Raw genomic sequence first — 26,435 nt, forward strand, 5'->3', positions numbered from 1 at the left:
GAAAGTCACTTCCTCATCCGATCACTTTCCCCTCCCTTGGTGCACTCACTCTGCACTCCGTCACCTTCCAGCCACTTCGCTCGCCCTGCACTCACTCAAGACTCGCAGCTGCTCATCACTTTAATCACCTTGCGTTATCAGTGTTTCAGTGGTCTGGTTCCCAGTGGTCAGGATCGCTTCGTCGTGTTCACGCACGGGTCAGCTCGCGGGGAAAGAAGAGAAGGTATTAAGGGCGCGTATTCTCCTCCTTGATTAACACACCTCCTTCTCGTCGAAGGTGGCTGTCCAACGCCGGATTTTGCTTGAGTTTGTACTTTTTTCGTTTGTTTTATTTTCTTTTTCGCGCCTTTGTGTTGCGTTGGCGTTCCTTTTTCTTTTCTTATTGATTGTTACTTTCTTCGTGCGACAACCACTGCTGCGCAGACTCGCACACACGAACACGGACTTGCACACCACGTATACCTCCGCACAGCCCTCTGTACCTTTCAGCGTCTACAGCATTTCCAGAACGCCTCGTGGCTCACCTCTTGCTGTTTCAGTTTTCGACTCGCTCTGTGCTTTTCAGCTTTCCGCTTGCGGCTCGCCGTTTGATTTACTGGTCCATTTCACCGACAGAAAAGCAGGCATCACCAGCCACCATGATCCTGGAACATCTTTTGTGGACAGGCGCCACCTGGACCTCGGTCGGTCTGGTCCTGGGCCTCACCTTCCTCGCCTATTTCGCCGCAACGACCGTCAAAACGTGGCATCGTTTGAGACACATCCCCGGCCCACGAGGTGCTGGGTTCAGCAAGTGGTGGTTGCTGCGTAACACGTTGGGTGGGAACTTGCATCTGGCCACCAAGGCGGCATGCCGGCAGTACGGTAAGCCTTCCACAGTGAACTACAACGACACAGAGGAAGAGAAGGCCATGCAATCAACAAGAAAAATTGGACGAATTTCAAAGCCGCTCCATTTTAAGAGGTGCCAGGGGCCGGGCCAAAATCTGACGACCGACGTTGTGCGACGTTGCAGACGGTTCTCGTTGGGTCCCGCTTGCTTTGTTTTGGCCACCAGTCTCGTTTGCAATCCTGTGCGCACTAGCAACTGACACTTGTGTTCTTCGACAGGCCCCCTTATCCGCGTTGGGCCCAACCAGCTGGTCACCAATGACCCGGAGGTGCTCCGGCGGATGTGGAGCGTCCGCTCGCCGTACAAAAAGGGACCCTTTTACGAGGCGGTCCGCTTCAACCCGGCGCGCGACAACTTGATTTCGATGCGCGACGATGCCTTGCACGCCGAGCTGCGGGCCAAGATGGCGAACGGGTACGGCGGCAAGGACAACGACAGCCTCGAGGCCGCCATGGACAAGGAGATCCTCGCGTTTGTGGACCTCCTCGAGCGCAAGTACATCTCGACGGACACCGACTACCGCCCCGTCGACCTGGCGCGCAAGGTGCAGTACCTCACGCTCGACGTGATCACAGCACTGGCGTTCAGCAAGCGGTTCGGCTACACGGAGCAGGACGCCGATGTGTACTCGTACATCAAGATCACCGAGGACAGCATGCCCGTCATGATGTTCTTGTCCATTTTCCCCGGGCTCGCCAAAGTGCTGCAGTCGCCGCTGTTTCGGCGCCTGATGCCGTCGGAACACGACCGAGTCGGGTTCGGCCGGTTCATTGCGGTGGCCAAGCAGATTGTCGGCGAGCGGCTCGCGTCGGACCAGCCGAAGCGCCGCGACATGCTGGGCTCGTTTCTGGCGCACGGCCTGACGCGCGAAGAGGCCGAGGGCGAAACGCTGCTGCAGATCATTGCCGGGTCCGACACGACGGCCACGGCCCTGCGCACCACCCTGCTGTACCTCATGTCATCGCCGCACTCGTACCGCCGCCTCACCGACGAGGTGCGCGCCGCCGCCGCCGCGGGCCGCATCTCGTCGCCCGTCGTGACGGACGCCGAGGCCCGCCGGCTGCCCTACCTGCAGGCCGTCATCAAGGAGGGCATGCGCATCAACCCGCCCGTGGCCGGCACCATGGACGTCGTGGTGCCCGAGGGCGGCGACGTGCTCTGCGGATTCACGGTGCCGGCGGGCACGGAGGTGGGCTGCTCCGAATTTGGCGTGCAGAGCCTGTCGTCGGTGTTTGGGCCGGATGCGGACGTGTTCCGACCGGAGCGGTGGCTGGAAGCGGAGGCCGAGGCGGCGGCGGCGGCGGCCGAAAAGGAGGGAGAAGACCGCCTCAAGCAAATGAACAACACGTGGGGCCTCATCTTCAAGGCGGGCAAGTGGCAGTGCCTGGGCAAAGAGGTGGCGCTGGTTGAGCTCAACAAGGTGTTTGTCGAGCTGCTGCGGCGGTACGACTTTACGCTGGTGAACGCGTCCAAGCCGTGGCACTCGATCAACGCGGGCATCTTCATCCAGTCGGGTCTGACGACCAAGATCACTCGGGTCGGGCCGGTCGCGGCGTAGGCTTGGGAGTGGGTGGGGGAGGGGGGTTCATGGGTTGTTGTTCTGTGCTTGGTCTATTGTCCTTCTTTCACATGCTCTTTGATTCTCTTGGGTCACTTGATTCCCTGGTTTGTTGCTGGCTGGATGCGATTGATTGCCGTCGCTTTCTATCTGCGTTGGCTGTGTTGGGGTGTCTCTCTCCTCTCTGCGTTGCTATTGTCAGTTCATATCTAATGATTGTACACGCTTTTGTTTTGATTTGTTTCGTTCTTCGCCCTCAAGCTCCCAACTTTTGGTGCTGAGAGAGCAATTTCTGTTACGATGTTGTTAGCCCGCACGTTGCATGTCGTACTACGAATGTCGTACGAATGTATATGCGGGACGATTTACAGAATTAGCGCTCCTCCACTAAGACGTGCCACCGCTCCCCGCGTTAACCATGTTGGGCCCTAGTCCAACAGCTCTTCTTCCTGACGGACATCGTCCCACCGGGAACGCAAGCAAGACGGCTCGAGAGGCATTGCAAATAGCCACGACGGCAATGGCCACACTGCATGCAGCGCTGTGGGCACACTGTCTAACGGCAGCACGCCAAATGACAGAGGATGGCAGTGATGACGCAAATACACTGTCCGGCCTCGAAGGCTGCGGCGCGCCGCTCGTCGACCTCCTCCGGCGGCAGGCTACCCAGATTGTGCATCTGGACGACGAAGACACTGGCCATGTGCGGCGGGTGAACACCGCCCTCGTCGCCCGCCGCCTCGACGACCTCATCGACATCGCCCATGCCCGCTTCTACGCCTATGCGCCCTCCGATGTGCCTGACTGCTGGCGGCACCTCTACACTGACGCAAGCATCCTGCTGTTTGCATTGCGGTGGGCCGCGTTTTGGAACAACACAGCACGGCTCTCCGACGACGACCTTGACAATCTGGTCCGGCCGCTCGACTTGGCGCTGATCCTGGCTGGCGGAGCCGGTCCGCCGTCGCGCGGACACACCTGGATTCATGCGTCGCTGGATTTGTTGCACTCCATTCTAGAGGAGGAAGACAGCGGTGGAGACAACGACGAGGATGCGCGTGAGGAAGGCCCGCATCCGCAGAAACGAAGACGGCTCGGCGGCGATGGACCCAAGCACCCCCGTACTACGCCCGATTTTTCCGCTGGGCCCATGTTCAACGAAGCTGATACAAACAGCGCAGAGAACACAGATAACACAGAAAACAGCACCTTCATCCCTCCTGTGCGCCATCCCGTCCCGTGCTGCGGTCCGCTTGGTCTCGAAGAGTTTCAAGAGTACCTAGACCGCGACCGTGGCCACTCGAGAACGCCCCTTGTCCTGGCGGACATGCAGGACGACTGGCCTGCGCAGCAGCCCGGCGGCCGGCCCTGGTCGTCGCCCGCGTACCTGCGGTGGTGCACGCTCCGGGGCCGGCGGCTGGTCCCGGTCGAGGTCGGGCGGAGCTACGTGGATGCGGGGTGGACGCAGGCGATCGTGCCGATGGGGGACGTGCTCGACCACCTGACGGGGCGGCGGCAGCGGCGCTCCGAACCGCCCACAGCCGCCGGGACCGGCCCCATGTACCTCGCGCAGCACACGCTCTTTACCCAAATCCCACAGCTCCGACACGACATTGCCATCCCCGACGCTTGCTACACTACGACCCAAACCTGGGTCGACGACGACGACAACGACGACTACGACGACGACAGACACAGCGGCAGCGATGCCGAGGCCGGGGCGGACGTCCTCCTCCATGCCTGGCTCGGCCCCGCCGGTACCATTACCCCCTTGCACACCGACCCGCACCACAACCTGCTGGCCCAGGTCGTCGGCCGCAAGTATGTGCGGCTGTATGCGCCGGCGAACACGCCGGCACTGCGGCCGCGGGGCTGCGAAGCGGGCGGCGTCGACATGGGCAACACGAGCCAGGTGGACGTGGGCGTCATGGAAGGGTGGGATGCCGATGCGGGCGGACACGACGTCGACGGCGAGGTCACGGACGACGACAAGGCGTCCTTCCAGAGCGTGCCCTACATGGACTGCATCCTGGGGCCCGGGGACACGCTGTACATCCCGCAAGGCTGGTGGCACTATGTGCGCAGCCTGAGTGTGAGCTTCAGTGTGAGCTTCTGGTGGAATTAGTGGGCGGGCATAGGGCGGTGGTGGTACATACGTCTATGTTTATTTTGGTCATTTTGTATTTTGCTCTGGAGATGATACCCAACTTGATTTTTATTTTTTTAGCAATTTTAATTTTCCTTTTAGTAAAACATAAAAATAGAAATAAAAAAGTTTATACATCACGAAAGAACGGCGGGGGGCAGAGTGTGTCTAGTACAACACTGACTGTTTTTCTTCGTTCTTATATTTTTGTTGTGCTTCAACGTAAAAACTTGGTCGCAAGCGCATGAAATATGCTCGGACGAAAAAAACGAAAGTACATGTTGATCATGGACATAATGAAAAGACGCAAGATCTGTCACTCTTATTTTAAAGAAAACCTCATGGGACGACGGCCACTCCTGTAACGACAGGGACAGGAAAAGAAACACTTTCTACATCCTCCCCCCAGCTCGCATACTCTCTGTGTCACGACGTCCTTGTTCATCATAAAACACCTTGGCCAACTTTGGTTGTGTCAAAGTGACGCGCACAAACACTGGAAACATGCTGACGAAATTCAGCGTAGACTGTAAGGCGAATGCCAATGCAAAGAGAACGAACACTTCGAATTTTGCTTGGATTTTATCTTTCACCCCCCCAGGCGCTCTCTCTTACCACTCCAGAGGCTCCTTCAGCTCCTCGCCGCGGTTCGTTTTTGGCACCGGCGCCGCCTTGGCCAGCAGCTGGCCGTTGCGGCCGCGCTTCAGGTACGCCTTGCCGTCGAGCCAGGGCGTGTTGCGCGTCATCTTCTTCTCAAAGGCGGCAATCTTGTCGTCCAGCTGCATCGTCAGGCCAATGTCGTCGAGGCCGTTGACCAGGCAGTGCTTGCGGAACTCCTCAACGTCAAAGCCGCAAATCGTCGTGCCGTCGGCCGTCTTGATGAGCTGGTTGGGCAGGTCGATCTCGACCTCGCGGCCCGCGCGGCCCTCGACGGCAATGGCCTCGAGGTCGGCCGGGTTCTGGATGGGGATCATGAGCATGCCGTTCTTGAACGAGTTGTTGAAGAAGATGTCGGCAAACGAGGGCGCGATGACGCTGCGGATGCCGAAATCGTTGAGCGCCCAGGGCGCGTGCTCGCGCGAGCTGCCGCAGCCAAAGTTGGCGCCGGTGACGACCAGGATCTTGGCGTTGCGGTACGGCTCCTTGTTGAGCTCAAAGTCGGGGTTCTCGGAGCCGTCCGGCAGGTAGCGCCAGTCGTTGAACAGCGCCTTGCCCAGGCCGGTGCGCTTGATCGTCTTGAGGAACTGCTTGGGGATAATCGCGTCCGTGTCGACGTTGGTGCGCTCCATGACGGCCGTGATACCGCGGTGCACCGTGAACGTCGGCAGGCCCGCCGAGCTGCCGTGGCCGGCGACCGACGTGTTGGTGTGGGGCGCGTTGTCCTCGGGCTGGTCGCCAATCTGCTCCTTCTCGGCGTCGTCCTCGTCGACGCGCTCGTCGACGTGGGGCTTGCCCGTCGAGGACCCGGCCGACAGGGTGTTGGCGCGGAACGCGTCAATGTGCGGGCTGGCCGTGTACTGCGTCAGTTTCCGGACATCGGCCAGCTTGCCGACAATGGCGGCGGCAGCAGCCATGACGGGGCTCATCAGGTGGGTGCGGCCACCGGAGCCCTGGCGACCCTCAAAGTTGCGGTTGCTCGTGCTGGCGCAGCGCTCCTTGGGCGACAGGATGTCCGGGTTCATGCCCAGGCACATGCTGCAGCCGGCCTCGCGCCACTCGAAGCCGGCGTCGAGGAAGATCTTGTCCAGGCCCTCCTCCTCGGCCTGGGTTTTGACGAGGCCGGAGCCGGGCACGACCATGGCGCGCTTGACGTTGGGGGCAATCTTGCGGCCCTTGACGACGTTGGCGGCGGCGCGCAGATCCTCAATGCGCGAGTTGGTGCACGAGCCAATAAACACCTTGTCAATGGCAATGTCCTCCATGCGGGTGCCGGCGGTCAGGCCCATGTACTCGAGCATGCGCCGGCCGGAGGCCTTCTTGGACTCGCTGGCAAATGTCTCCGGGTCGGGAACGACGCCGTTGATGGGGACGACGTCCTCGGGGCTGGTGCCCCAGGTCACGGTGGGGATGATGTCCTTGCCGTCGATAAAGACATCAATGTCGTACTTGGCGCCCGGGTCAGACTGCAGGCTCTTCCAGTACGCGGTGGCGCGGTTCCACTCATCCGACCCAAACTTGGGCGCCAGAGGGCGGCCCTTGAGGTACTCGAACGTGATCTCGTCCGGCGCGACCATGCCGGCGCGGGCACCGCCCTCAATGGACATGTTGCAGATGGACATGCGGGCCTCCATGGACAGACCGCGGATCACAGATCCGGCGAATTCGATGACGGCGCCTGTGCCACCAGCCGTGCCGATCTTGCCAATGACGTGCAGGACAATGTCCTTGGAGCTGACGCCGGGGGCCAGCTCGCCGTCGACCTGGACACGCATGTTCTTGCTGCGCTTGGTGATCAGGCACTGGGTGGCGAGCACGTGTTCGACCTCGCTGGTGCCGATGCCGAAAGCCAGGGCGCCAAAGGCACCGTGGGTGGAGGTGTGGCTGTCGCCGCAGACGACGGTGGTGCCGGGCAGGGTGAAGCCCTGCTCGGGGCCGATGACGTGGACGATGCCCTGGCGCTTGTCGCCGAGGCCAAAGTATGTGATGCCAAAGTCCTTGACATTTTCCTCGAGGGTGACGCACTGGGTGCGCGAGTCGTCCTCCTGGATGAAGCTGGCGATGTCTTTCAGGGTTTTCCGCGACGAGGTGGGGATGTTCTGGCGGTTGGTTAGAAGAAAGGACAATACATTAAAAAAGGGAGATGGTTTGTGACTTACGTGGTCGGTGGTGGCGAGGGTGCAGTCGGGTCTCCGGACCTTGCGGCCAGCATTCTTCAGGCCCTCAAAGGCTTGCTGCAGAGGGAAGATTGTTAGTGGCTGAGATGCAGTAGGCATGGCGCAGCTGCTGCGCTGCAGTCTGCAAGGCATTGAGCTATGTGCACGCTGGTAACCCACGATCGACGCGATGCCGGCGTCGGGGTTTGCGCGTCGTTCATCCCTTTTTGCTTCTTTTTCTCGACTTGAAAACTTACCGGCGAGGTGACTTCGTGGACGAGATGCCGGTCTATTGAAGAACAAAAAAACGAGTCAGTCGGGGTTCTTGTCCAAATCTTGCTTTTCTTTTGGCACATATTTCTGCCGCGACCGGACAACTTACCAATGTACAGCAGCAGGGTGCCGTCCAGCTTCTCGTCGACAATGTGGTCACCCAGGACCTTGTCGTAGAGGGTTCGTGGTGCGCTCTCAACTCCAGGCATTGTGACTGTGATGAGGAGGTACAAAGGGGAAGAGGAGAAAAGAGAACGAAGATCTTCAAGAAGAGTAAAATGGGAGATGGAATGGGACGCGAAGGACGGGGAACAAGGCCTTGGCAAAGGAAAAGGGCCAGGCAGTAGGCTTAATATGGTGTTAGACGGAGTCTCGGAGGTTGTACGAAGGAATCCGTCGTCAGAATGAATGACGGAGAAACGAGCAGAAAAAAGCCGAGAATATGAATGGAAGAAAAAGGGAAGCCGGACTTGGGACAGGAAAAAGGGGAAGCTAAAATAGCAAAGGTAGAGGGCAGGTGGGTGGGCGGCGGCCGTAAGCTGATATCAAGTTCCGGGCAAGGAAGGTGAGATGATGCACCCCTCGCAAGTTCCGGGTTGTTCTTTCCCACAGTTGCAAATCTTGAGAATTCTTCAGATGAAATTCGGCTCCTTCTGCAAATGCAAAAGACGACAAGGAAGGAGCGATCTACTATTTAACATGTCTACAGAGGAAAGAGCGAGGCCGACACCAAGCTCAACGTGTCAGGAGCAACCGGAGAGGGCAGGCGCGAACGACACAATTCGCCTCCCGGATGCGCTGCTGCGGCGCGCCTAACCCCAACTCACAATGACCAGTCCAAGCCAATCCAGCCCAAATTCACAAAGAAATCAGTCAAACAAGACCCCCGTAGGTCTTTGAGTCGACACTAAACTCGACTGTTCACTATTTTTTATCGCACCAGAGAGCTCGACGCCGATGATCGGAGGGCCTTCATTGCTGGTCCGGAAGACGGATGATGTGGGTTTTAGCTCCTCGTCACCAATTTTTGCTGCTGAAAGAAGGAGCGCCTCACACAACAAAAATAGCTAAAAAAACGCGGGGTTGATGGATTGAGAATCGGTCAACGCAGATTGGTTGAATCGTCTCTGATTTACTGGGTCCTTTCTGTCCGATTGGAGACTTTTTGGGCTGGTTCGTATGCAAGTGCAAAAACAGCTTAGAAGGACGTGCTCATATCTCACAGCATACACCATACTGGCCTTTCAAGGCAGAGAGGGCAAAGCAGGTTGGTGGTGGGGCCCGGCATGCGGCACTTGCAGTAGCCAGATGCACCTTCCGTTTTCTTACGTCGCTCGGTCTGGTCTCTGGACTGTGAGTGGCAGCTGGTCTTGATGGGAGCACCTTTTGCACCACTCGTTCCTTCCGTATCCGAGCTTACATGTCGCGCCATACAGGGGGGCGTAGGAGGACCTCGACAGAAACGAGGAGAAATAAAGGGAAAATGAAGGGGTCATTGGAATTTACAAGTTTGGAGGGAGAGCATCGTGGACGCGGGTTGTGGCAGTTTGCGTTCACCGGCGCGGCCTCGAGTGACGTAATTTTTGGGTTGTCGAGGGCGCAACGAAAATGTGCAAAACGCACGTGACTCTCTCCAAAAGCACGCTGGCGGACATCCTAAGCATGATCCCAAGATACGGACGGAAGCCAAAGTAAAAATAACACGGAAGACGAAAAGGACGAAAGAGGCTCAGAAAGCGGAGACATCCCCACGACACAATGTCCTGCTTTGGATGTTGGCATCCCGTGGTTCTGACTGTATGATTCAGGGCCCGCTCAGGCACCGCCTGGTAGCGTGTAACGGCGCCGAGTCGCTCCTGCCGCCAGACGACATACATCAAGCAACGTACAACGTACCTGCTGCCTACTCCCGGATTTCCGTCGGCTTGCCGAAACTTGGCGATCGCAGGGTACAGTCCATCACCGCCTTTTGCTGTCCAGTGCACTCTTGACATATGCCCTTCAGCCTGTTGAACATTCAGCCATTGCCTGCCCTCCATTGTGACCCCAGCACTGCAGATCAATCCTCCTTGTCCAGTACGCCCTATTCTGAGATGCTCACATTTCCCCAACGCTTGCTGATTCTTTCTCTCTGGCAATTCCATCCTTTGTCTTCGTCTTCGTGTTCGTTCATGTTACCCCCAACTTCATTGTCTCAGCCTCTTGTGGGCGGTATCGGCCTTGATGTTGCCCCATAGCCTCCACCTCCAAAACCCCACTCTGGGTCTGGCCTTTTACGCGTGCGCATCTCTTGCGTCCCGCGCCCTTTCGGACCGCCGGTAGCTACGACAAACGGACTGTTACGACATACACACATGGTGCTGGAAATCCCCCATGTCTACAGCACTGCTCCTGCGTCCCGTCTTTCGTACATTCCGTATGATAAACCGCGAATGTGTCATTGGTTGCGACCCGGGGCCGTGAAGGGCGATCGTCCCATTGGGGGAGGAGGGCTGGAGGGGCCACAGACCAGCAAATGGGCGACGAGCTGTTTCGACCCCAACGAGCCCATGCCACCCTTTCCAGCTGCGATCTCGGAGCAAGCTGCATGGCAGTGATGCTTTGCAGCGGACATGGCCTGTTGCACGCCCCGGAGTACACGGAGCCTGTCGTTTGCAACGACGGTACGACGATTTGCGCAGATCGACAGCATGGAGATGGGAGACAACTCGAAAGGGAAATGTACATATGGACAACCAGGAAGGTCAATGCTCTCTTGTTTTGCAATGTGGAACCAAATTGTTGGCTGAAATACCAAATGCACAGTCTGATCTAGTCACTTGGCGATTTGACTGTTTTCTTTCAAGGCCGTTGTCCCAAAGGAAGGCACTGCGCAACGGCTCGTATTCTCGTGCGCTTTCTTTTGTTTTCATTGTGATTGACAGCGTCACGCTTGGGTGGCAGCTCCGCTCCGGTCTACGGAGGCCCGAATTCAGAAGCTTGTCCCTGCCGAGGAGCGATGACGACGGAGAGCTTTGCACTGGATCCGGTTGGTGACAGCCTTGCGATGCTCTTCAGATATTGCACGTCCAAGCTGGGAATTTAATTTTGTGCTCTTCTTCCTGTAGTGATGCTCTTGTAAAAATACTCTGTCTAGAATCACACGTGCTTGCTCATCCTCTTTGTTTACATGCCCAGCAGAAAACTCATCATGCCCGATGTATAATGACAACAAATGCCCACGACCACAAGCACGCGGAACACGACAACACTGACCATCACCAGCGTCAACACAAACCCAGCAGCCTGGACGCAAAGAAACGCATCAGTGAACGTCAAACAGCCCCTCCGAAGCCGCCCGCGCAGGGCTGAGCGGCGATGGAAGACGGGGCGGACATGCGTCCAGTACTGCAGCAACAACCGAAACATCATCACCCCTGCCTTCTGGATGAGCTCCAGAGGCACGTTGGCGTCATCACACTGGTGATTGTTCGTCTGCTGCTTCCTCTTTTTGGTCGTCATTGGGACAGTAGGACCTCCGGTACCGGCGGCTCTTTTGTTTTGTTTGGGCTGCTTGCCAACTCCATTCTGTTGCTGTTTTTGCTTCCCAAGCTGCGTTGGACTCTTGATATCCATACCTGCTACTGTGTTTTGCTGTATCCTGTTCCGTGGCAGCCGACCAGTCCGCGCCACTGCCATGTATGCAGCACCCTGTGCCATCTCCTGCGTGGGCAGAGTAATAGGAATCGCCAGCTTCTGATGCTGCATCTTTGCAACCAGAGGCGGCGGTGGAATGGAAGGAGGTGGCATAATCTTCCGCAGAAAGCTAAAGGTCTCTGGTAGGTGTTCCTTGTTGATGCCGTTCGAACGGCGCTGCATGCAATTCACATTAGCCGCAGACGTACATGGTGCATCTCGCTTGTGCTGAGTGGACGGCGACAGCTTCTCAACGCGCATTTTCATCGACACCGCCAGGCGCCGGGACGACGTAGTAACGTTCGTGGCTGTCTCGAGAGGGAGGTCGCTTGCGCTCGACGAGCCGCTCGGTTCCGCATTCTGGTGGGAAGACGCTGAAGAGGGTCTCATGCTGCGGTTCTGCAGCCTGAATTCCGTGCGTGGTGCCATGGACACCGTTGGTGTTGAGCGTTCCGGCGCTCTCGTGGGACGACAATGTGACTCTGTGATGGCTCCGTCTAAGCTTAGATCTTTGCTCAGATCCTTGCTCAGATCCTTGCTCAGAGCCTTGCCCATGTCCACGCTGGCGCCGGCTAGGGGCAGACTCGTAACGGATCCAGTAATGGTGATGGTGGGTATGGAGACAGACTCTGGTTTGTTGGCCTTGCCCGGGATTGCCGCTGGGGCCGACTCCGACTCCGCCCACATCTGCGTTGGGGGTCCTGGCGTGCTCTGAGACTCTGTCACCGTTGTGGCATTGGCCAGTGGTGCTGTTGTCTCCAATGTCGGTGTTCTTGCGACGACTGAGCTCGTTGCCTTGCGCGTGCTGAACGTGTTCACGAGCGCCCGTCTCGTCGGTCGGCTGGTTGGGTAGCCGTCCATACTGAGATGAGCCAACCGATTGGACCCTCGACGGCCGATAGTCGGCATGGTCCTTCGTAGTCGCCGCTGACGGTAGCACCGCCGCTGCATGTGCTCGATGTGATGATGAGGCTGTAAATCGCCAAAAGTCAACATCGGGTTGGCACCACGTACGCGTAGAGGTGTAGTTGGGCATGGAGCAAGATTCAACGTTCCATTGGCCGTTCCAGGATAGACCGCCATACCTTGCAAACTATCGCCACTCTCACTCTCGTGTTCATCGACGAGCCGCGTACCTGCAAGGCCCCAGTCCATGTCGCCGCGAGGATCTGGCTGGTTGAGGCTTGGAAGAGGCAAGAATGGTTCTGGCATTGGCATGGGCATTGGCTCTGGTTTAGGTCCTGGTTCGCAGAGGCCGACTCGGTCAACGCCTGGTGCAGAAACTGGCATCCGCTTCGGCGGCACAGGAGGAAGTATGCCGGCAGTTTCTGAAGAGGATGCTGTTTCCCATCCAGGGCTGGAAAGTCGCATGGCGCTCCAATGAGCTGTCGATGGATGGATGGCTACGTCTTTGGTGTCTTTGGATTGGGCTGTGTAAAAGCACCAGTTATTAGAAAAGCCTCATGTCCATCCTAGGGCACAATAAACCTACATGGCGTCGAGCTTCTCGATTGGGCAATGGGGCTCAGCGTCGGCTCCGCGACCGACGACCACTGCCCTGTATCCTTGCGCCACCGGACAAGGCTCTGCTGCCGCCGGAGCTCGTCCTTTTCCTTCTCGTACTTTTCAATGCTCGACTGGGCCACGCTCGCCGGCACACCGGACGCACCGCTGGAGATTGTGCTTTTCGAGCCGGTGGTCGGCGTCAAGACGTCGAGCTGGCCTGTGTCGGGGTTGATGCCTTGGACGCCGAGAAAGTCGCCGCTGGCTTTGAGGTCCTTGCGCCGGCGATGGACCTCTCTCTTTTGCCGAAAGGGCTTGTCGTCTTCGGGGGAGAGGCGTTGGTCCCAATGGTCGCCACGACAAGCATCACGGGACACAAAAGGTGCAATCGTGGACTGTGACTCGGTCGTGCTCGGCCACGCACCGGGTGCTTTGGATGGAAGAGGCAGCGGCGGAGGCGACCTGTAGTGCGGTATACCGCCGGACGGAGAGATGACTGACGGTTGGCCGATCGATTTCTGGTACGGATCCGTCAAAGAGTCTTGTCGCCGGAGCCGGCCGCCAGAAAGCTTTGGGCCAGTCCGGCTAGAAACGTCGCTCGAAACATCCCATGGACCCAACCCCCGTTCGCCGTACGTGAGCGTGGCAGCAGGAACACCCGCGTCCAGCTCGTCCTAGACGCCGTGTGTACGGAGTGTGCCGCCGCGTTCTGGGCGGCTGCTTGGGAACAGCTTGGTAATGAAGCCGGGTAGAATGGATTTTTCTGGAGAGTCGATCGAGTAGTCGCTTTGTGATCGGTGGCGAGCTCTGGATCGACTATACACGTTTGCATTCTGGGGACGCGCGGCTGATGCGCTGAATGTCCGTGTTGCGTCTCTCTTCTGTCTGGCTGGACCATCTGTTGACATGGCGATGAAGGGGCGACTGGCGGTGGCTATCGAGACGATAATAGACGCGATACAATCTCAGCAATCTAAACAGCATACTGGGTATATGATATGACATGAAAGTGGTAATGATAAGATGGCGACAAGATGTTACAAAGGACTTGATGTGGGAATCGAGATGACTGGCAGAATATCTTGTGCCCAAAAAGGTGTGGGGACTTGGCACCTCATGACATCTCAAACAAGCATGTCGATCGCTCCTTCTTATATTTCTCTAAGAAGGAGGTTGAAAAGCCAAATCAAAAGGATCAAAAGAAGCAGGAACAAATGTGCATTATTATAAATGGAAGGAAGGCACGACAAAGCATCACTCAAAAAGGGGCAGGATCTAAACAAGACAAACAAAGTGGAAACAAGAAACGAGGGTACCTTCCCCAAACGCCCGCCATGCAATGCAGCGACTGTTCAGCCAACCAGTCGTAGATGAATTAAAAAAATATGTAAGATATCAGACGAAACAAAAGGACAATGACGACCCCGTATATCGTCTACCACCGAGACGGAAACCGTTCATTCTTGGCGAACTGACTGCTGGGCCGTGTCTTGGCAAAGGGGTTGAAAGGCACCGGTGGCGACGATAGCTCCTGCGGCTGGAACGACAGCCGCGCCTCGGTCTGTGGTTGCTGCGGCTGAAAGTTTTCTTTTCTGGGCGACTTGGTGGGACTGCGCATGCGCTGCATCCGCTCGGCGGCGTCACGCTGCTCGACGGCGGCCAGCTCGCGTGAATTGCGCGGCGACTGGAACTCGCCCGCGGCGGCACTGCTGCTGCCAATGTCGTTCATACTGATGGCCTTTTTCAGTGGCGAGTTGACGTGGCTGTAGACGCCCATGCTGCCGCCAAAGTTGGTGGTGGCGCTCGAGGGGAGGCCGGCGGCGCGGCGGGCGCTGTTGGCCGGTGCGAAGGGCGAGTGGGCCACATAGGCGGTCCCCGTTCTGGATCGTGTGCCCTCGCCAATGACGCCACTGGCTGCGTCGGCACCCGCGTGGATCGAACCGGTGCTCGAACCCTCGCCTGTCGACCCATAGCTGGGCGTCGCGGTTACCGGCATGCTCTGGCGCGACTTGGCTGCGATGCTCGTGCTGCCGCCCGGCGTGAACGAATCCGAGTATCTAGCCGGTCTCTGCTGTGCGGGCGTGAGGTGGCGCGGCGTGGCGGCGATGGGACCAGAATGGCGGCCGGTCGACGATGCATCCCGGCGGCCAAAGTCGGGGTCAATGTGCTTGATGTAGTTGGCGTTGGGGTGCGTCTGGAAACCGCGGTGGATCACAGTCGTCGGTGTGCCACACTCGACCACCTCGTTGACCGCGCCGTCGGCCGACGAACCATCCGCTGCCACGCCGGTCGTATCCATGGCCACTTGCGTGCCCATGTCGCGCACAATGGGGTGCAGGCGCGGCTGCACAAACTTGGTGTTGTACTCGTTGAGCACTTCCTTCTGGATAATGGCGTTGTCACGCTGGCGCTGGTCATTTCGGGCCTGCAGCAGGCGCATCGCCGCCGAGAGGCCGACCTGGAGCACAATGCACTTGAGGACGGCGACGCTCGGCCGGGGTTCGAGCGGGTCAAGGGGGAGCTCAAACAGGTAGATGAGGACGTGGAGGGGGCTGAAGAACGACAACAGAGCGAGGGAGGCCGGGCGGGGGTCCCACACCGCCAGCTCCCAAACATCGCGGGTACTGTCCGGATGGGCGCGCGACTCGGCGCTTTCGCTGTGGACGAGGTCGCCGAGGACGCGCAGGGGCGAGTTGGTGGCAGGGGACGACTGGACGCGGACGCGGCTGGCCGAGGGGGTGCCCGGACGGCGGTCGATGTTGGCCTCAAACAGGCGGTAGTGGCGCTTGCGCGTGTAGACAAACACGGCGTTGGCGACGGACAGGGAGAAGCCCGCCCAGACGAGGAGTTGGATCTGAGAGAAGAGGGTGTTAGTTCTGTGTCTTTAATCTGAGCAAACGTGGTGATCCCAACCTACCAGATACGAGAGCCAGCTGCGGCCCGAACCGTCGCCAAACACATCGTCGTCGGCGCTGTTGGACGATCCCAGGTTGGCGCGGGCGAGAAGGAAGAGGAAGTTGGCGACGACGCCGACCTGGCTGCCGACGACGACGGCGTCGAGCTCGCGTGTCTCAATTTCCTCGGACAGCCAGAGCAAGAAGTCCCAGGGGTTCATAGCTGCCGTGATGCGCTGTGACAGCGTCTGCCGCCGCACGAGGCGCGGCATCGTGTATGCGATTGGGAAGAGAGACCGGGAACGGGGGAAATACGTTGTGACAGTGTCGTGAAGATGGATGTCGTCGATTTTGCGGTCGTCGCGCCAGGGATGCAGTTGGGAAGCTCAAAACATGGCCGCAAGGTCAGAAAGCGTTCGTTTTCGAGTTGGGGTCCACTGACCTCGGGCACCGCGAGCCGTGTATATGCGGAATGTCGTTCTGGTAGTAGAAGTCCTCGATGGACAGCAGTCAGAACACGAGCAGCTCGTAAAATCGTTGCTTTGGTGGATCGTGTCTTGGTTGCTATTTGTTTACAAGCCGTTTTGGGGGTAATTACAAGGCGCTAGTAAAAGGTTACCTAATCATTTTGACTGGCTGCGGGGCTTCAACGTGCTATGGCGCCCTGTCGTCAGGAGCTAGGCAGCGCCATTGGCAGCTGGAGCCAGGACAATCATAGGCAACTTTATCGCTGCCAGCAAAACGTGAGCAATTAATCCACAGTTGGCTCCGACATTAACCCATTGCCGACACTCCCTGCGATCCCAACCACGCAGCAACTTGGGCGACCAGTACCTCTTTGGACTCACGGCACCAACGCATTTCCCTCTTTATCCCGGCCGACGTTTACCACGATAGATCGCGACGAGGGGCCGATCGGATCCCCATCTCCCATCCACGATGACGACGGCGGCGGACTTCAAGGACCGGCAGTTCCTTGCTGTGATTGGAGACGAGGTGCGGCTGACTGAAGAGAAGCGGGAGAAGGGTCTGGATGGGACCATGGGAGACGAGGCTGACTCGTGATCTGTACAGGACTCCGTGACTGGCCTGCTGCTGGCTGGCATTGGCGTAAGTTGCCTTTTTCGTTCGGCTACTCCTCTCGGCACCACTGACAAGACGTCTGCAGCATGTGACTCCGGGCCCCGATGCACAAAAGAACTTCCTCGTCGTCGACAGCAAGACGGACAATACGGCCATTGAGGCGGCGTTTGACCGGTTCACCGCCGACCGCAAGGACATTGGCATTGTCCTCATCAACCAGCACGTACGTCAAAGATACAAGGATTGTGGAGGACGAGCTGGTAGCCTGAAGGAGACTTTGAATGTGGCAGGACCTTGCTGACCATACAAGATTGCCGACCGGATACGGTACCGTGTCGACACATACACCGCGGCCTTCCCGACCGTGCTCGAGATTCCGAGCAAAGACCATCCGTATGACCCGGAGAAGGACAGTGTTCTGCGGCGTGTGAGACGGCTGTTTGGCGAGTAGATGGCGAAACCGAAGGAGACGGCATGGGGACGACGGAGACAGAGGGAGCAGCAACGGCTCAGACGAGGACTTGGATACTACGATACATTATGTTGTCCTTGAGATGGAGACGCCTATTGTGCCTCAGGCCATACGGGATTCTGGTTTTGAGGTTGCAGCATGGCATGATAGAAGACTGGCATTTCAACATAATACATTACACTTGTCACTTGCAGTCACCCAAAGAGAAAGGACGTTTGAGATGGTATAATACAATCTGTACAGCAGACAGAAGGGTGTATTTCATTAAGAAGTAGACTGCGGGCGAGACGATCTATTGACGGAAGCATGGCCCATGTTTGGTGGCTGAGAAAATATGCATGGCGACAGAGTGTGGCGCCATGAAGATGCAATCGAAAAGTAAGAATATAAACAACACAAGCGCAGCAATGCATGCATTTGGAAAAGAGAACGATGACAACAGTCCAACAGACAAGAGACAGCTAAAAAAAGTAGACAAGTAGAAAGCAGAGAACGGATGGTGGAACACAAGTAGCCGCGTGTTGGATGCCAGAGAGCCATGGCGTGGCTAGAACAACAACGAAAGAACAAGGGGCCAAAGACTAGCGACGAGCACAGACTCCATGAGGAGTTGCGGGATCGAGACGTCGTTGTGGCGAGCAATCAAAGACTTGATCCACAGAAACTGGCAAATATTCAAGGCCGAGAAGATCGGCAGCAACGACAACGCAGAGAAGCGCGCAAAAAAGCCTTCCGGATATAGAAACCGGGCTAGCATCATTATGTGAGGTTGTTCGAGCAGGCCGGTCAGTCTTTCGTGTACTGCGGCATTTCTTCGGAGGGCGTCAATCATCTTGTCTGCCTCCTCTCGCCATTGGCAATGCTCCTTGGTGACGAGAGCGCGGTGGCCGTCCTACAGCTCCACGCTCACGGAGCCGTCGCGGGCAAACGTGACCGTGGCCGTCAGGCACGTGATGGGCTCGTCGTCGACGGTGTAGGCGTCGGCCAGCACGGTGTACTTGCCGGGCGGGATCTCGCGCGGCAGGTCCACGGACTTGGTGATGGAAATCAGGCCCTTCTCGATGGGGCACTTGAGGTCGACGTTCTCAATCTGCTCACACAGGTCGGCCGTGGTGCTGATGAGACGGATCAGGCCGTACTTGACCTGGAGGTTGACGTAGGCGCCCTTGGAAATGGTCTGGGACACAGTCGCCACGGCGGTGATGACGAGCTCGACGCCGCTGGTCGGTCAGTGCATGCACGGATGAGAAGAGAAGAAATTAAAAAGACAACAAAAACAGGATGCAGCAGATTCTGTACAGGGCAGAAACTCACGCCTGAGGAGGGTTGGGGGAGAGATCGACGCTCTTGATGGTCAAGATGTCGTTGGAGTGGTCGGACGGGCAGAACTCGAGCGGCGACTTGCCGGGAACCTCGAGGTCCTCACGAGGCGTGACGTCGCCGCCAAAGAAGTTGAGGCTGGCGGCCGAAGCCGTCGACAGCAGAGCCAGGAGAACGGTGCCGGCCCGCATGGTTGTGAAATGTCGTTTGTTGTGGTGAGGAAGAATGGGAAGACGACAGAGAGAACGGCGAGTGGTGGGTCCAGCGAGCGAGCGGCACTGATAATACAATCAGCAATCGTGACTGCTTCGAAAATGAAACAGTGGTCAACTTGTCAAGAGGACAGGGGAAGGGCGGAGAAAGGAGAAAAGCTGTTTTGTTGGTTGTCGTCCCTTTTCTTCGGTCGTGCAGTGGCAGAGGGAAAAGTGACGAAGTTGAGTCGAAGGCGAATTTGTTGAGGAGGTGTGAATGGCGAGAACCGGCAGGAGCCAAACCCACTCCTCACTGTAAACGATTGCGAAGGAGGGGGGCGTTAAAAAGGAAGGCGCAAGGCAGAGGAAACGGGCGAGGTTGGCGTCATGGGAGAGGGCAGGGCGGCCTGTGATTGGTGGCACGTCACAGCGGGCCAACCAGCGGTCGCCTAGGACCGATAAAAGCGGGTCGTATACGAGTCAGAGACCGCTCGCAGGATATTGGAGAATGCGCGCCAGAGATATTGGGGTGTTTTGTCACAGATCCGGGTCTGCTGACTGGTAAGAAGTCCCAGGGTCGCGATTTCAGGCGTCGGGCTGGCCGCAGACAAGCGAACAGTATGACGACATTGCATCGTGCAGACAGAAGCATCGCATGGCATCTGTGGCTTCTTGTTGACAACGTACGTCGCACGTTACGGACTCTACGACTAGATCTGTATTACGGGGCCGTTGGCGGTGATCCTGGAGCCGAAGTGGAGGCGTGCGCGGGCGTCGTTTCTCAGAGTGGGCTCCTTATCTCGAGCATCACATGGACACCGCCCCAACTTCGAAATCAAAGGATGGATGCCCTCCGTTCGTTGTTGATACCTGTCAAACCCTTCAGCGCGAGAAGCGCACTTCGTTTCATTCGCATTGGGGGATATCGGTAGGCAAAGAAAAGCCAAGCGGCGTCAAGCCACTTCTGTTTCAGCCCTGCTTTCAGGAGCTGGCCGACGGCAGGGAGCACGCGGCAAAAAGGAGACATCAGTGACTGGAAGGAAAGAGGGACTGTGGCAGAGTGTCGGGCGGTGAAAGCCAATATTATTTGTTGTAAGATTATGAGCGAGACAAAAATGACTAGGAAGGGCTGCAGGTTTCGATTCCGAGCCTCGGGAGATTTCATCGTCAAGATGCATATTAGGACTCTGTGCTATGGCCACACGTGGCGTTCGCAGCCTCCGCCACTGCCATTTTGCTTGCTAAAGTTTGCCTTCAATGGAAGTTGCTGTTTGCCACAGAAAAAGCCCCGGCGCACGACTGCCCTGGAGGGACAGAGCGACCAAACAGGAGCAAAAGGGCCTTAATAGTTCAATTCAAGCTGAGAAACTGCTTCGGTGATGACGAAGGCAGAGTGTGGAAGTACGGCGTACTGTGCGGGCGAGCTGGCCGGTTTCGAATGTTCTCTGCTGATCCATACCAGTGCCAGCCAGATTTGGTGTGCTCTGTGACTGCAAACAGCCCGACGCGATGACTGTGAACACTCTCGCATGATTAGCACAGCAGCAAGCTAGCGTTCATTTAGTGGAGGACAGGCTCCGATAGTGGACGTCAGCGCCTTCTGGAGCCGAATACAGTGGCTCGCCCTCGAAATACAACTGAAAAGCGACAATGCTCCTCGTTTGCCTTCAATCGCCGTCAGAGCTCCCTCTCGGCGCAGACGCGACATTCACCGTCTTCACCTTGCCGAAGCCTCGAGAATGGACTGCCCTCCATCGCATCCCCGTCCGTCATACTCTGTCGTCCCCCAAGAGGCGGCTGGTAATCAAACTCGATTGGGCGGTGGGCGCAGCAAACAGGCTCTGTGGTTGGGCGACGCGGTATCTCGATATTGGTCCGGCAGGAACGCTAAAAAGAGACGAATTCGCGACAAAGGACGTCCTCGAGCCTGCACGAGGGCGGAGTACCGATACATTGCTCGTCCACTTTGGGGTGTGGTGGTGAAAAGGGACCCACTCTCCACTGCTGCCTTGGTGCCTTTGCCTGAGTTGCGCCCAGTTCCAGTTTTCGGTTTCGCCTGGTCACTGTCGAGACTGTACGTCTCCTCTTTTTATGCAAAATGAACTCACCCAACTGCGTATGACAGACCACTAGGGTCACTGTAGCCTGCTGTCTCTCCAGATTCTTCCTGCCTTGTCCTGTATTCAGGCAGCGGCACTATGACTACCGGAATTGCTTCCAGTTTCCCTCAAAGAGCGTCATTATTCTTCCGGCGCCCATGACCCTTTTCTGCCTCTATGCCTTCGGCTCTATTCTCTTTCTCTTCTATTTTTTCCATCCTCAAGGACTCGAGTCTCCTTCACTGGACATACCAATCCAAGCATCGAACAGCACCCTTTTTGCCTGTCAACAAAAGATCTGCTTCATCACCATTTCCCATCAGCAGAGGGATTGTCTGCCCTCTTCGAGATGGCAGCCGTTTTACGAGAACAGAAAACGCACAGGTTGCTGTTTCCAAATATCTGACGCTGTCATGTTGCTGTGGTAAGGCAACGCAATATCATTTTGGCTGGCCGTCAAAAGTTTGGCACCGAGGTTTGCAGCCTCTCATTTTCAGTCCCTTTTTTCACACACTTTCCACTTATTTTACGACCCTGACTTTGTCCGTTCAAGTGAAGTGAGTGACTCGGGCTGCTTACGCATACGCACAAACGCACCCATAACCGTTTCTTGGCCTAGGTCTCGGCCACCAAAAAACGAAACCTAACCCCGAGAGCGGCGTTTCATGCCTCAGGCATCAGTAGCCATTTGCTACCATTGCTGCCTTGTACTGGTACAAGGTATCGTCTGTCGTCCCCCTCTCTCCTTCCCTGTCCGCCCACCTTCCTCGTGTCCTCGACTCCAGTGAGAACTGCGCTGTGGTTTCTGCACTAAGACGCTACGACCGAGACCAGGGTGAAGGAGCACCGCGCCAGAGCCACGCTAGTCGGGGGAATTTTGCTCTTGCACGGTTTTGTCCTTTTTCCTGCCATTTTCCCTCCTTCCTTCTTTCCCTCTTGCCCTCTTTCCCTGGCTCTTGCCTTTTTTTCTTAAGGCGCCTTGCCGTCCGCCCATTGGCTAGCGACCCTTTGTCTTCTGTACTCTCCTCGTCCTTCTCCTCTCCCGATTCAGCGTGTGTCCCCTGCGCTTGCCGTCTGTTCGTTCTGCTGGGCGCCGCTCTTTCCTCTCTTTTTCACTTTCCTTCCCCGTTCTTCTTGTTTTGGCCCCCCTCTCATTCTTTCCTCTCCTACCATCCCAACTCGCAGATTCGCACTTTTCTCCCTCTCTCTTCCCTCCGACAATCTGCTTCCTTTCTCCTCCACCATCGTCTGCAATCTGTCTCCCCTTTGTCCCTTTCTTCTCTTGTCAACACTGCCGGCTTTTCGACCCTCCAAGGCGTTCTCGAACCGCAAAGCCTTCTCGTCCTCGACTTTCTCGACCCAGATTCACTTGCGCGATCCGAGGAAAAGACGCTCTGAACACACAAAGTCGCCTCCTTTCTCGTCATCTCTGTCCTCGACATCCTCTCCACGACACAGAGCCTCGATTCCTGCCCCGGCGCCCTTCCTGCATCTGCAACATTTCCTCTTGCCCCTTGGCGCGCCGCTGCTGATTCTCTCGAGTCGAGTCGGCACTTCACGACTACTTTCGTCCCCCTTTTGACACCGTCGTCTCTGTCGCCAAACAGTCGCTCTCAGTCGTACTGCGTCGTCCTGTGAACTCCTCGATACAGTCACTTCTGCCTTGCCATCTGTCCCACATCACAAAGGACCAACGCTCGCGAGAGCCGGCTTCCTCAGACCGCCCGTCGCTTCGCTCCCCTACCGCGTGGTTTTTTGGACTGGTCGCCTCTGTGAAACCATTGATTCAAACGACCACTTGTTCCTCTTGGTTTCTTTTGGTTTCGCGACGCTGTCGTTTATTTGGACACCTTTCATCGACCGCGCCATCATTTCCGACCCTCGCCACAGGCGACACGACACGGCGACTGCTCCTCCTCCTTGAGTTTTTGCCCTGCCCTCGTCTTCGCGACACGTACTACCGCGCTTGACCCAGTCATGTTATCACAACTAAAGACATAACTTTTCAATCCCCTTTGCAACCCTCCTTTACGGCAACCCTCCCCTTCAGCGAGGTCTCTCCTGGATTATGACAGAAAAGCACCCACCGCCGTCCACACAGACCGCGCTCTCAACCCCGAGCCTTCCTCCTCTCAACCCCCTCTCGCCTACGCCTCTCCCGAAAGAATACGCTCCGCTTCCGACATTTCCCTCTGCAGCTGCCTCTTCACACCCCAAAACTCCCGTGGCTGCCAACGCCTTAACATCACCAACACACAATGCTGCGCCTGTCACCAAGGCGGAGTCGGCTGCAGAGGAGGAGCCTTACACAATAAAGTGCATTTGTGGCTTCACAGGCGACGACGGAAACACAATCTACTGCGAGATTTGCGACTCGTGGCAACACATTGAGTGTTTCTACCCAAACAACAGCGAAGAAGCGACGCGTGAAGAGTTTGCGCACGCGTGCCATGAGTGCAAACCGCGGCAATTGAATATCGCGCACGCCATCGAATACCAAAAACAGCGGCTACAGGCGGTCAACGCCGAGGCCGGGGCTGGGGCCGGGTCCCATCAAAAATCAAAACGCCCACCATCCAAAGGGCACAGCCACAGCCACAAAAAGAAGCCGAAACCAAGCGATCTCCAAATCAACGGCCATTCGACGTCCGCCAGCGACGTCGCCAGGCATCCTGGTTCTGACGGCACGGGCCAACACGCAAACCAATCGTCCAAGAAGAAGAGCTCCCACAAGTCGAGCCAGTCCGTGGGCGGATCCCATTCTAAGAGAAGTCCGTCCTACTCGGCTGCGAGGGCATCAATACAGGCTAGTCATCCGTTAAGTCCGGCCACAACACCACCCGATCTTCCCGAAGGCACAGAATTCTACGGCTACTCCAGCGACCTGCACAACCTGTGCAATGACCAGGATTCCGCCCAGACTGTCCAGACCAACTCATTCGCCAGTCTTGCCGTGTCAAACGCGACTTCAGTTTGGCTCCGTGAGCCCGAGCGCATGTTGAGAGAGACAGGGCAGAAGTTTTTCGACATTTTCAAACCGCCCCCCTATATCGACGCACTTCGGCGGCCCCCCCGCGTTGACGTTAAGAAGCGCGCGCTGGACAAGGACACGGTTCTGCACTTGAGGTACTTGGTCACGTCCGTGGCTGTCGATAAGGGCGTCCCTCTCATGGAGCTGAATGGCCAAGTCGGTTTCCAAAACGATTACTGTTCCATTCCTTCCAACCGCTACGAGGAGCTGTCGTGCCCGCTTCCTTTTGTCTTTTTCCATCCTTTATTGCCCCTCTACATTGACACGCGGAGAGAAGGGTCTCTCGCCCGCTACGTTCGTCGCAGCTGCCGGCCCAACGCGATCTTGGACACGTTCCTGTCGGGCGGATCTGAATACCATTTCTGGCTCGTCAGCGATCGACCGATTGGCGTGGACGAGCAGATTACGATTCCGTGGGATTTTCGGCTGCCACAGGACCACAAGGGACGCTTGTTTCGCCTTCTTGGCCTCGGCGACGACGACCAAAGCAGCCACGACGACAGTGAGGTGGAGGAAGCCGAGTACAACAACATTGCACGTTGGGTGTCTCTGATCCTCTCTCGGTACGGTGGTTGTGCTTGCGAGTTAGGCCCTGAATGTGCATTTGCCCGTTTCCACCGCCTGTACGGCGGCAAAGCGCAACACGCACGGAACAGCCACGGGAAAAAGAAGACATCGCGAAAGACCAAGTCTCACGCCCTGTCTCCCACAAGCACTGGCCACGCGACAAACAGTCGTGCCGCTAGCGAAGGCCACCCAGAAGATTTCCCCGAAACAGACAAAATGTCAACATCATCGCGCAGCAAGCCGCCCAGCCGCGACATGACCCCCGCCCCGCGGCAGGGATCGTTCGACACTCTGGGCATATTGACGGAGCCCACCGACCGCGACAAGCGAAAAGTCGCCATGGTGGAAGACTCGTTCCGCCGCCTTGAGCAACAGCAGCCCAAGAAAAAGAAGCGCACATCCGACGGCACAGAACGGTCGAGTGTGTCGGCGACTGGCCATTCTGGAAAATCCCGGGCGAAGAGCTCGCCAGCGCAGCCTGGTGATCACCACGAACTTCCCAACGGTACTGCGAATCACCGGTACATCGACGCCGAGACGTCACGCAGCAAGTCGGGATCGCCTGCCAGTGCTACCTCTCCTAACTTGATGAGCGTCAGCAACGGCCTAGGATTTATGTCGCTGTCGGCGGCCGTCGGCGGCTCCACATATAGTGTTTCGCGACACACCTCAACTGGCCCCTCTGCAGGCTACCGTGATGCAGAAACCCAGACAGACCCAACGGAGGGTGAATGGTACAGCGAGAAGCCTCCCACGCCGCGCCCCAAACGTCGTGTGATCTCGCTTTCGCGCCGGTTGCTCAACTACAGAAGCCGTGCGCGGTATGACGAACTTGCTGTGCCAGCCGTCTCGCCCAAGATGGACGTTGATTCACCAACCGCTCCCGAGGATAAGGTGTCGGTGATGGCACAGGCACTGCCATCAAGCGGCGGCAACGGCGACGTCGCAATGCCTGATGCCCCGAGCTCTGTGACTCAGGCCGATGCTTCGACGTATGCTATCACCGCCAAGATTGAGCCTGTTGACGGTGGAGGCAGTGGCATTGACGTCCCGATTAAGAGATCGCCGGACCTTCGTGTTCAGCTGCCCAAGGTGCCGTCGTTCAGCGATGCCTCTCTGTCACAAATGAACAGCGCGACGACGCCTCTGACGGCGTCATCCATAGTCCAGTCACCGTTTGCTGTGACCAGCGGAAACCCGTTTGGCTCGCCTGTTGTGACGCCGAGTCCCATTAAGAAGAAGATGAGCCTCAGCGACTACACCAAGAGCCGCAAGGCTGCAGGAGCCCGGCCACCAACGACATTGAAACCGTCTCTATCGAGCCCGGACGAAGTTAAGCCACCTATTGGCACAGAAAACGCACCGCCTCCACCAACCGAGACCGAAACGGCAACGAAGACTCCGTCAGCCCCTCCGGCTGCATCTTCTTAACTGCAATGACACGGCAAACGATGTTACGCTACCGCTACACCAGCAATACGCGTCTTCACCTCATTTTCTTTCATACTCTCCTCTTTTCTTTCTTGTTGGACCTTCATTATTGGTTTGGCAGTATTTTTATGTGGCGCTACGGCAACGTATCCTTCGATCCTCGTTTTCCTTTTCTCTTTTCTTTTGTTTTATTTTTATTATTACCTTTTTTTTGGGTGGAACGGGGCGTAAGGAGTTTAATTGATATGTGCTCGAACCCCAAAACAAATGGCGTTCGTGGTTGATTATGATATCGCTCTCTCGGTTTGGAGAACAAAACAAAACAGCGGGAACGTGGGTTGTTATTATTCGGGTTTTCTTCCCTTTTTGGGGAGGAACAAAAAAGGGAAAACAAAATGGGTTCAGGCACACAATGGGGATATGCTTTACTTTACTTATTTTTCCTTTTTATCTTTTTTCTTTTTCTGCTTCAGTTCCTCCCTTTTTC

The 26,435-nt window shown here is 56.9% G+C and overlaps 10 protein-coding genes across 10 annotated transcripts; 6 read left to right on the top strand and 4 right to left on the bottom strand.

The window, feature by feature from the left end:
• Positions 1-638: 638 nt before the first annotated feature.
• On the top strand, positions 639-2,450 carry SPSK_04144 (benzoate 4-monooxygenase cytochrome p450; the record flags this gene model as incomplete). The annotated part of the gene is made up of 2 exons (XM_016730955.1): positions 639-864; positions 1,111-2,450. 2 exons carry the CDS (start codon positions 639-641, stop codon positions 2,448-2,450), a joined length of 1,566 nt encoding a protein of 521 aa, XP_016586104.1.
• Positions 2,451-2,868: 418 nt separating this feature from the next.
• SPSK_04177 (uncharacterized protein) lies at positions 2,869-4,575 on the top strand (the record flags this gene model as incomplete). The annotated part of the gene is made up of 1 exon (XM_016730988.1): positions 2,869-4,575. One exon carries the CDS (start codon positions 2,869-2,871, stop codon positions 4,573-4,575), a length of 1,707 nt encoding a protein of 568 aa, XP_016586105.1.
• A 632-nt stretch (positions 4,576-5,207) lies between these two features.
• Positions 5,208-7,891, bottom strand: SPSK_03984 (3-isopropylmalate dehydratase; the record flags this gene model as incomplete). Its single annotated transcript, XM_016730799.1, has 4 exons — positions 5,208-7,352; positions 7,413-7,544; positions 7,667-7,698; positions 7,792-7,891. 4 exons carry the CDS (start codon positions 7,889-7,891, stop codon positions 5,208-5,210), a joined length of 2,409 nt encoding a protein of 802 aa, XP_016586106.1.
• Positions 7,892-10,847: 2,956 nt separating this feature from the next.
• SPSK_04115 (uncharacterized protein) lies at positions 10,848-12,728 on the bottom strand (the record flags this gene model as incomplete). The annotated part of the gene is made up of 1 exon (XM_016730926.1): positions 10,848-12,728. One exon carries the CDS (start codon positions 12,726-12,728, stop codon positions 10,848-10,850), a length of 1,881 nt encoding a protein of 626 aa, XP_016586107.1.
• Positions 12,729-12,820: 92 nt separating this feature from the next.
• SPSK_04638 (uncharacterized protein) lies at positions 12,821-13,261 on the top strand (the record flags this gene model as incomplete). Its single annotated transcript, XM_016731438.1, has 1 exon — positions 12,821-13,261. One exon carries the CDS (start codon positions 12,821-12,823, stop codon positions 13,259-13,261), a length of 441 nt encoding a protein of 146 aa, XP_016586108.1.
• A 1,034-nt stretch (positions 13,262-14,295) lies between these two features.
• Positions 14,296-16,026, bottom strand: SPSK_04170 (uncharacterized protein; the record flags this gene model as incomplete). The annotated part of the gene is made up of 2 exons (XM_016730981.1): positions 14,296-15,714; positions 15,778-16,026. 2 exons carry the CDS (start codon positions 16,024-16,026, stop codon positions 14,296-14,298), a joined length of 1,668 nt encoding a protein of 555 aa, XP_016586109.1.
• Positions 16,027-16,693: 667 nt separating this feature from the next.
• SPSK_04576 (V-type H+-transporting ATPase subunit F) lies at positions 16,694-17,288 on the top strand (the record flags this gene model as incomplete). The annotated part of the gene is made up of 3 exons (XM_016731378.1): positions 16,694-16,815; positions 16,913-17,060; positions 17,148-17,288. 3 exons carry the CDS (start codon positions 16,694-16,696, stop codon positions 17,286-17,288), a joined length of 411 nt encoding a protein of 136 aa, XP_016586110.1.
• Positions 17,289-18,201: 913 nt separating this feature from the next.
• Positions 18,202-18,820, bottom strand: SPSK_04572 (phosphatidylinositol/phosphatidylglycerol transfer protein; the record flags this gene model as incomplete). The annotated part of the gene is made up of 2 exons (XM_016731374.1): positions 18,202-18,529; positions 18,624-18,820. The coding sequence occupies 2 exons, from the start codon at positions 18,818-18,820 to the stop codon at positions 18,202-18,204; spliced, it is 525 nt and encodes a 174-aa protein (XP_016586111.1).
• Positions 18,821-20,470: 1,650 nt separating this feature from the next.
• Positions 20,471-20,803, top strand: SPSK_04692 (uncharacterized protein; the record flags this gene model as incomplete). The annotated part of the gene is made up of 1 exon (XM_016731490.1): positions 20,471-20,803. The coding sequence occupies one exon, from the start codon at positions 20,471-20,473 to the stop codon at positions 20,801-20,803; it is 333 nt and encodes a 110-aa protein (XP_016586112.1).
• Positions 20,804-22,987: 2,184 nt separating this feature from the next.
• On the top strand, positions 22,988-25,948 carry SPSK_03947 (uncharacterized protein; the record flags this gene model as incomplete). The annotated part of the gene is made up of 1 exon (XM_016730762.1): positions 22,988-25,948. One exon carries the CDS (start codon positions 22,988-22,990, stop codon positions 25,946-25,948), a length of 2,961 nt encoding a protein of 986 aa, XP_016586113.1.
• Between the last annotated feature and the right edge of the window lie 487 nt (positions 25,949-26,435).

This window comes from Sporothrix schenckii, assembly GCF_000961545.1.
Source record: "Sporothrix schenckii 1099-18 chromosome Unknown Cont47, whole genome shotgun sequence".
Taxonomy (NCBI): domain Eukaryota; kingdom Fungi; phylum Ascomycota; class Sordariomycetes; order Ophiostomatales; family Ophiostomataceae; genus Sporothrix; species Sporothrix schenckii.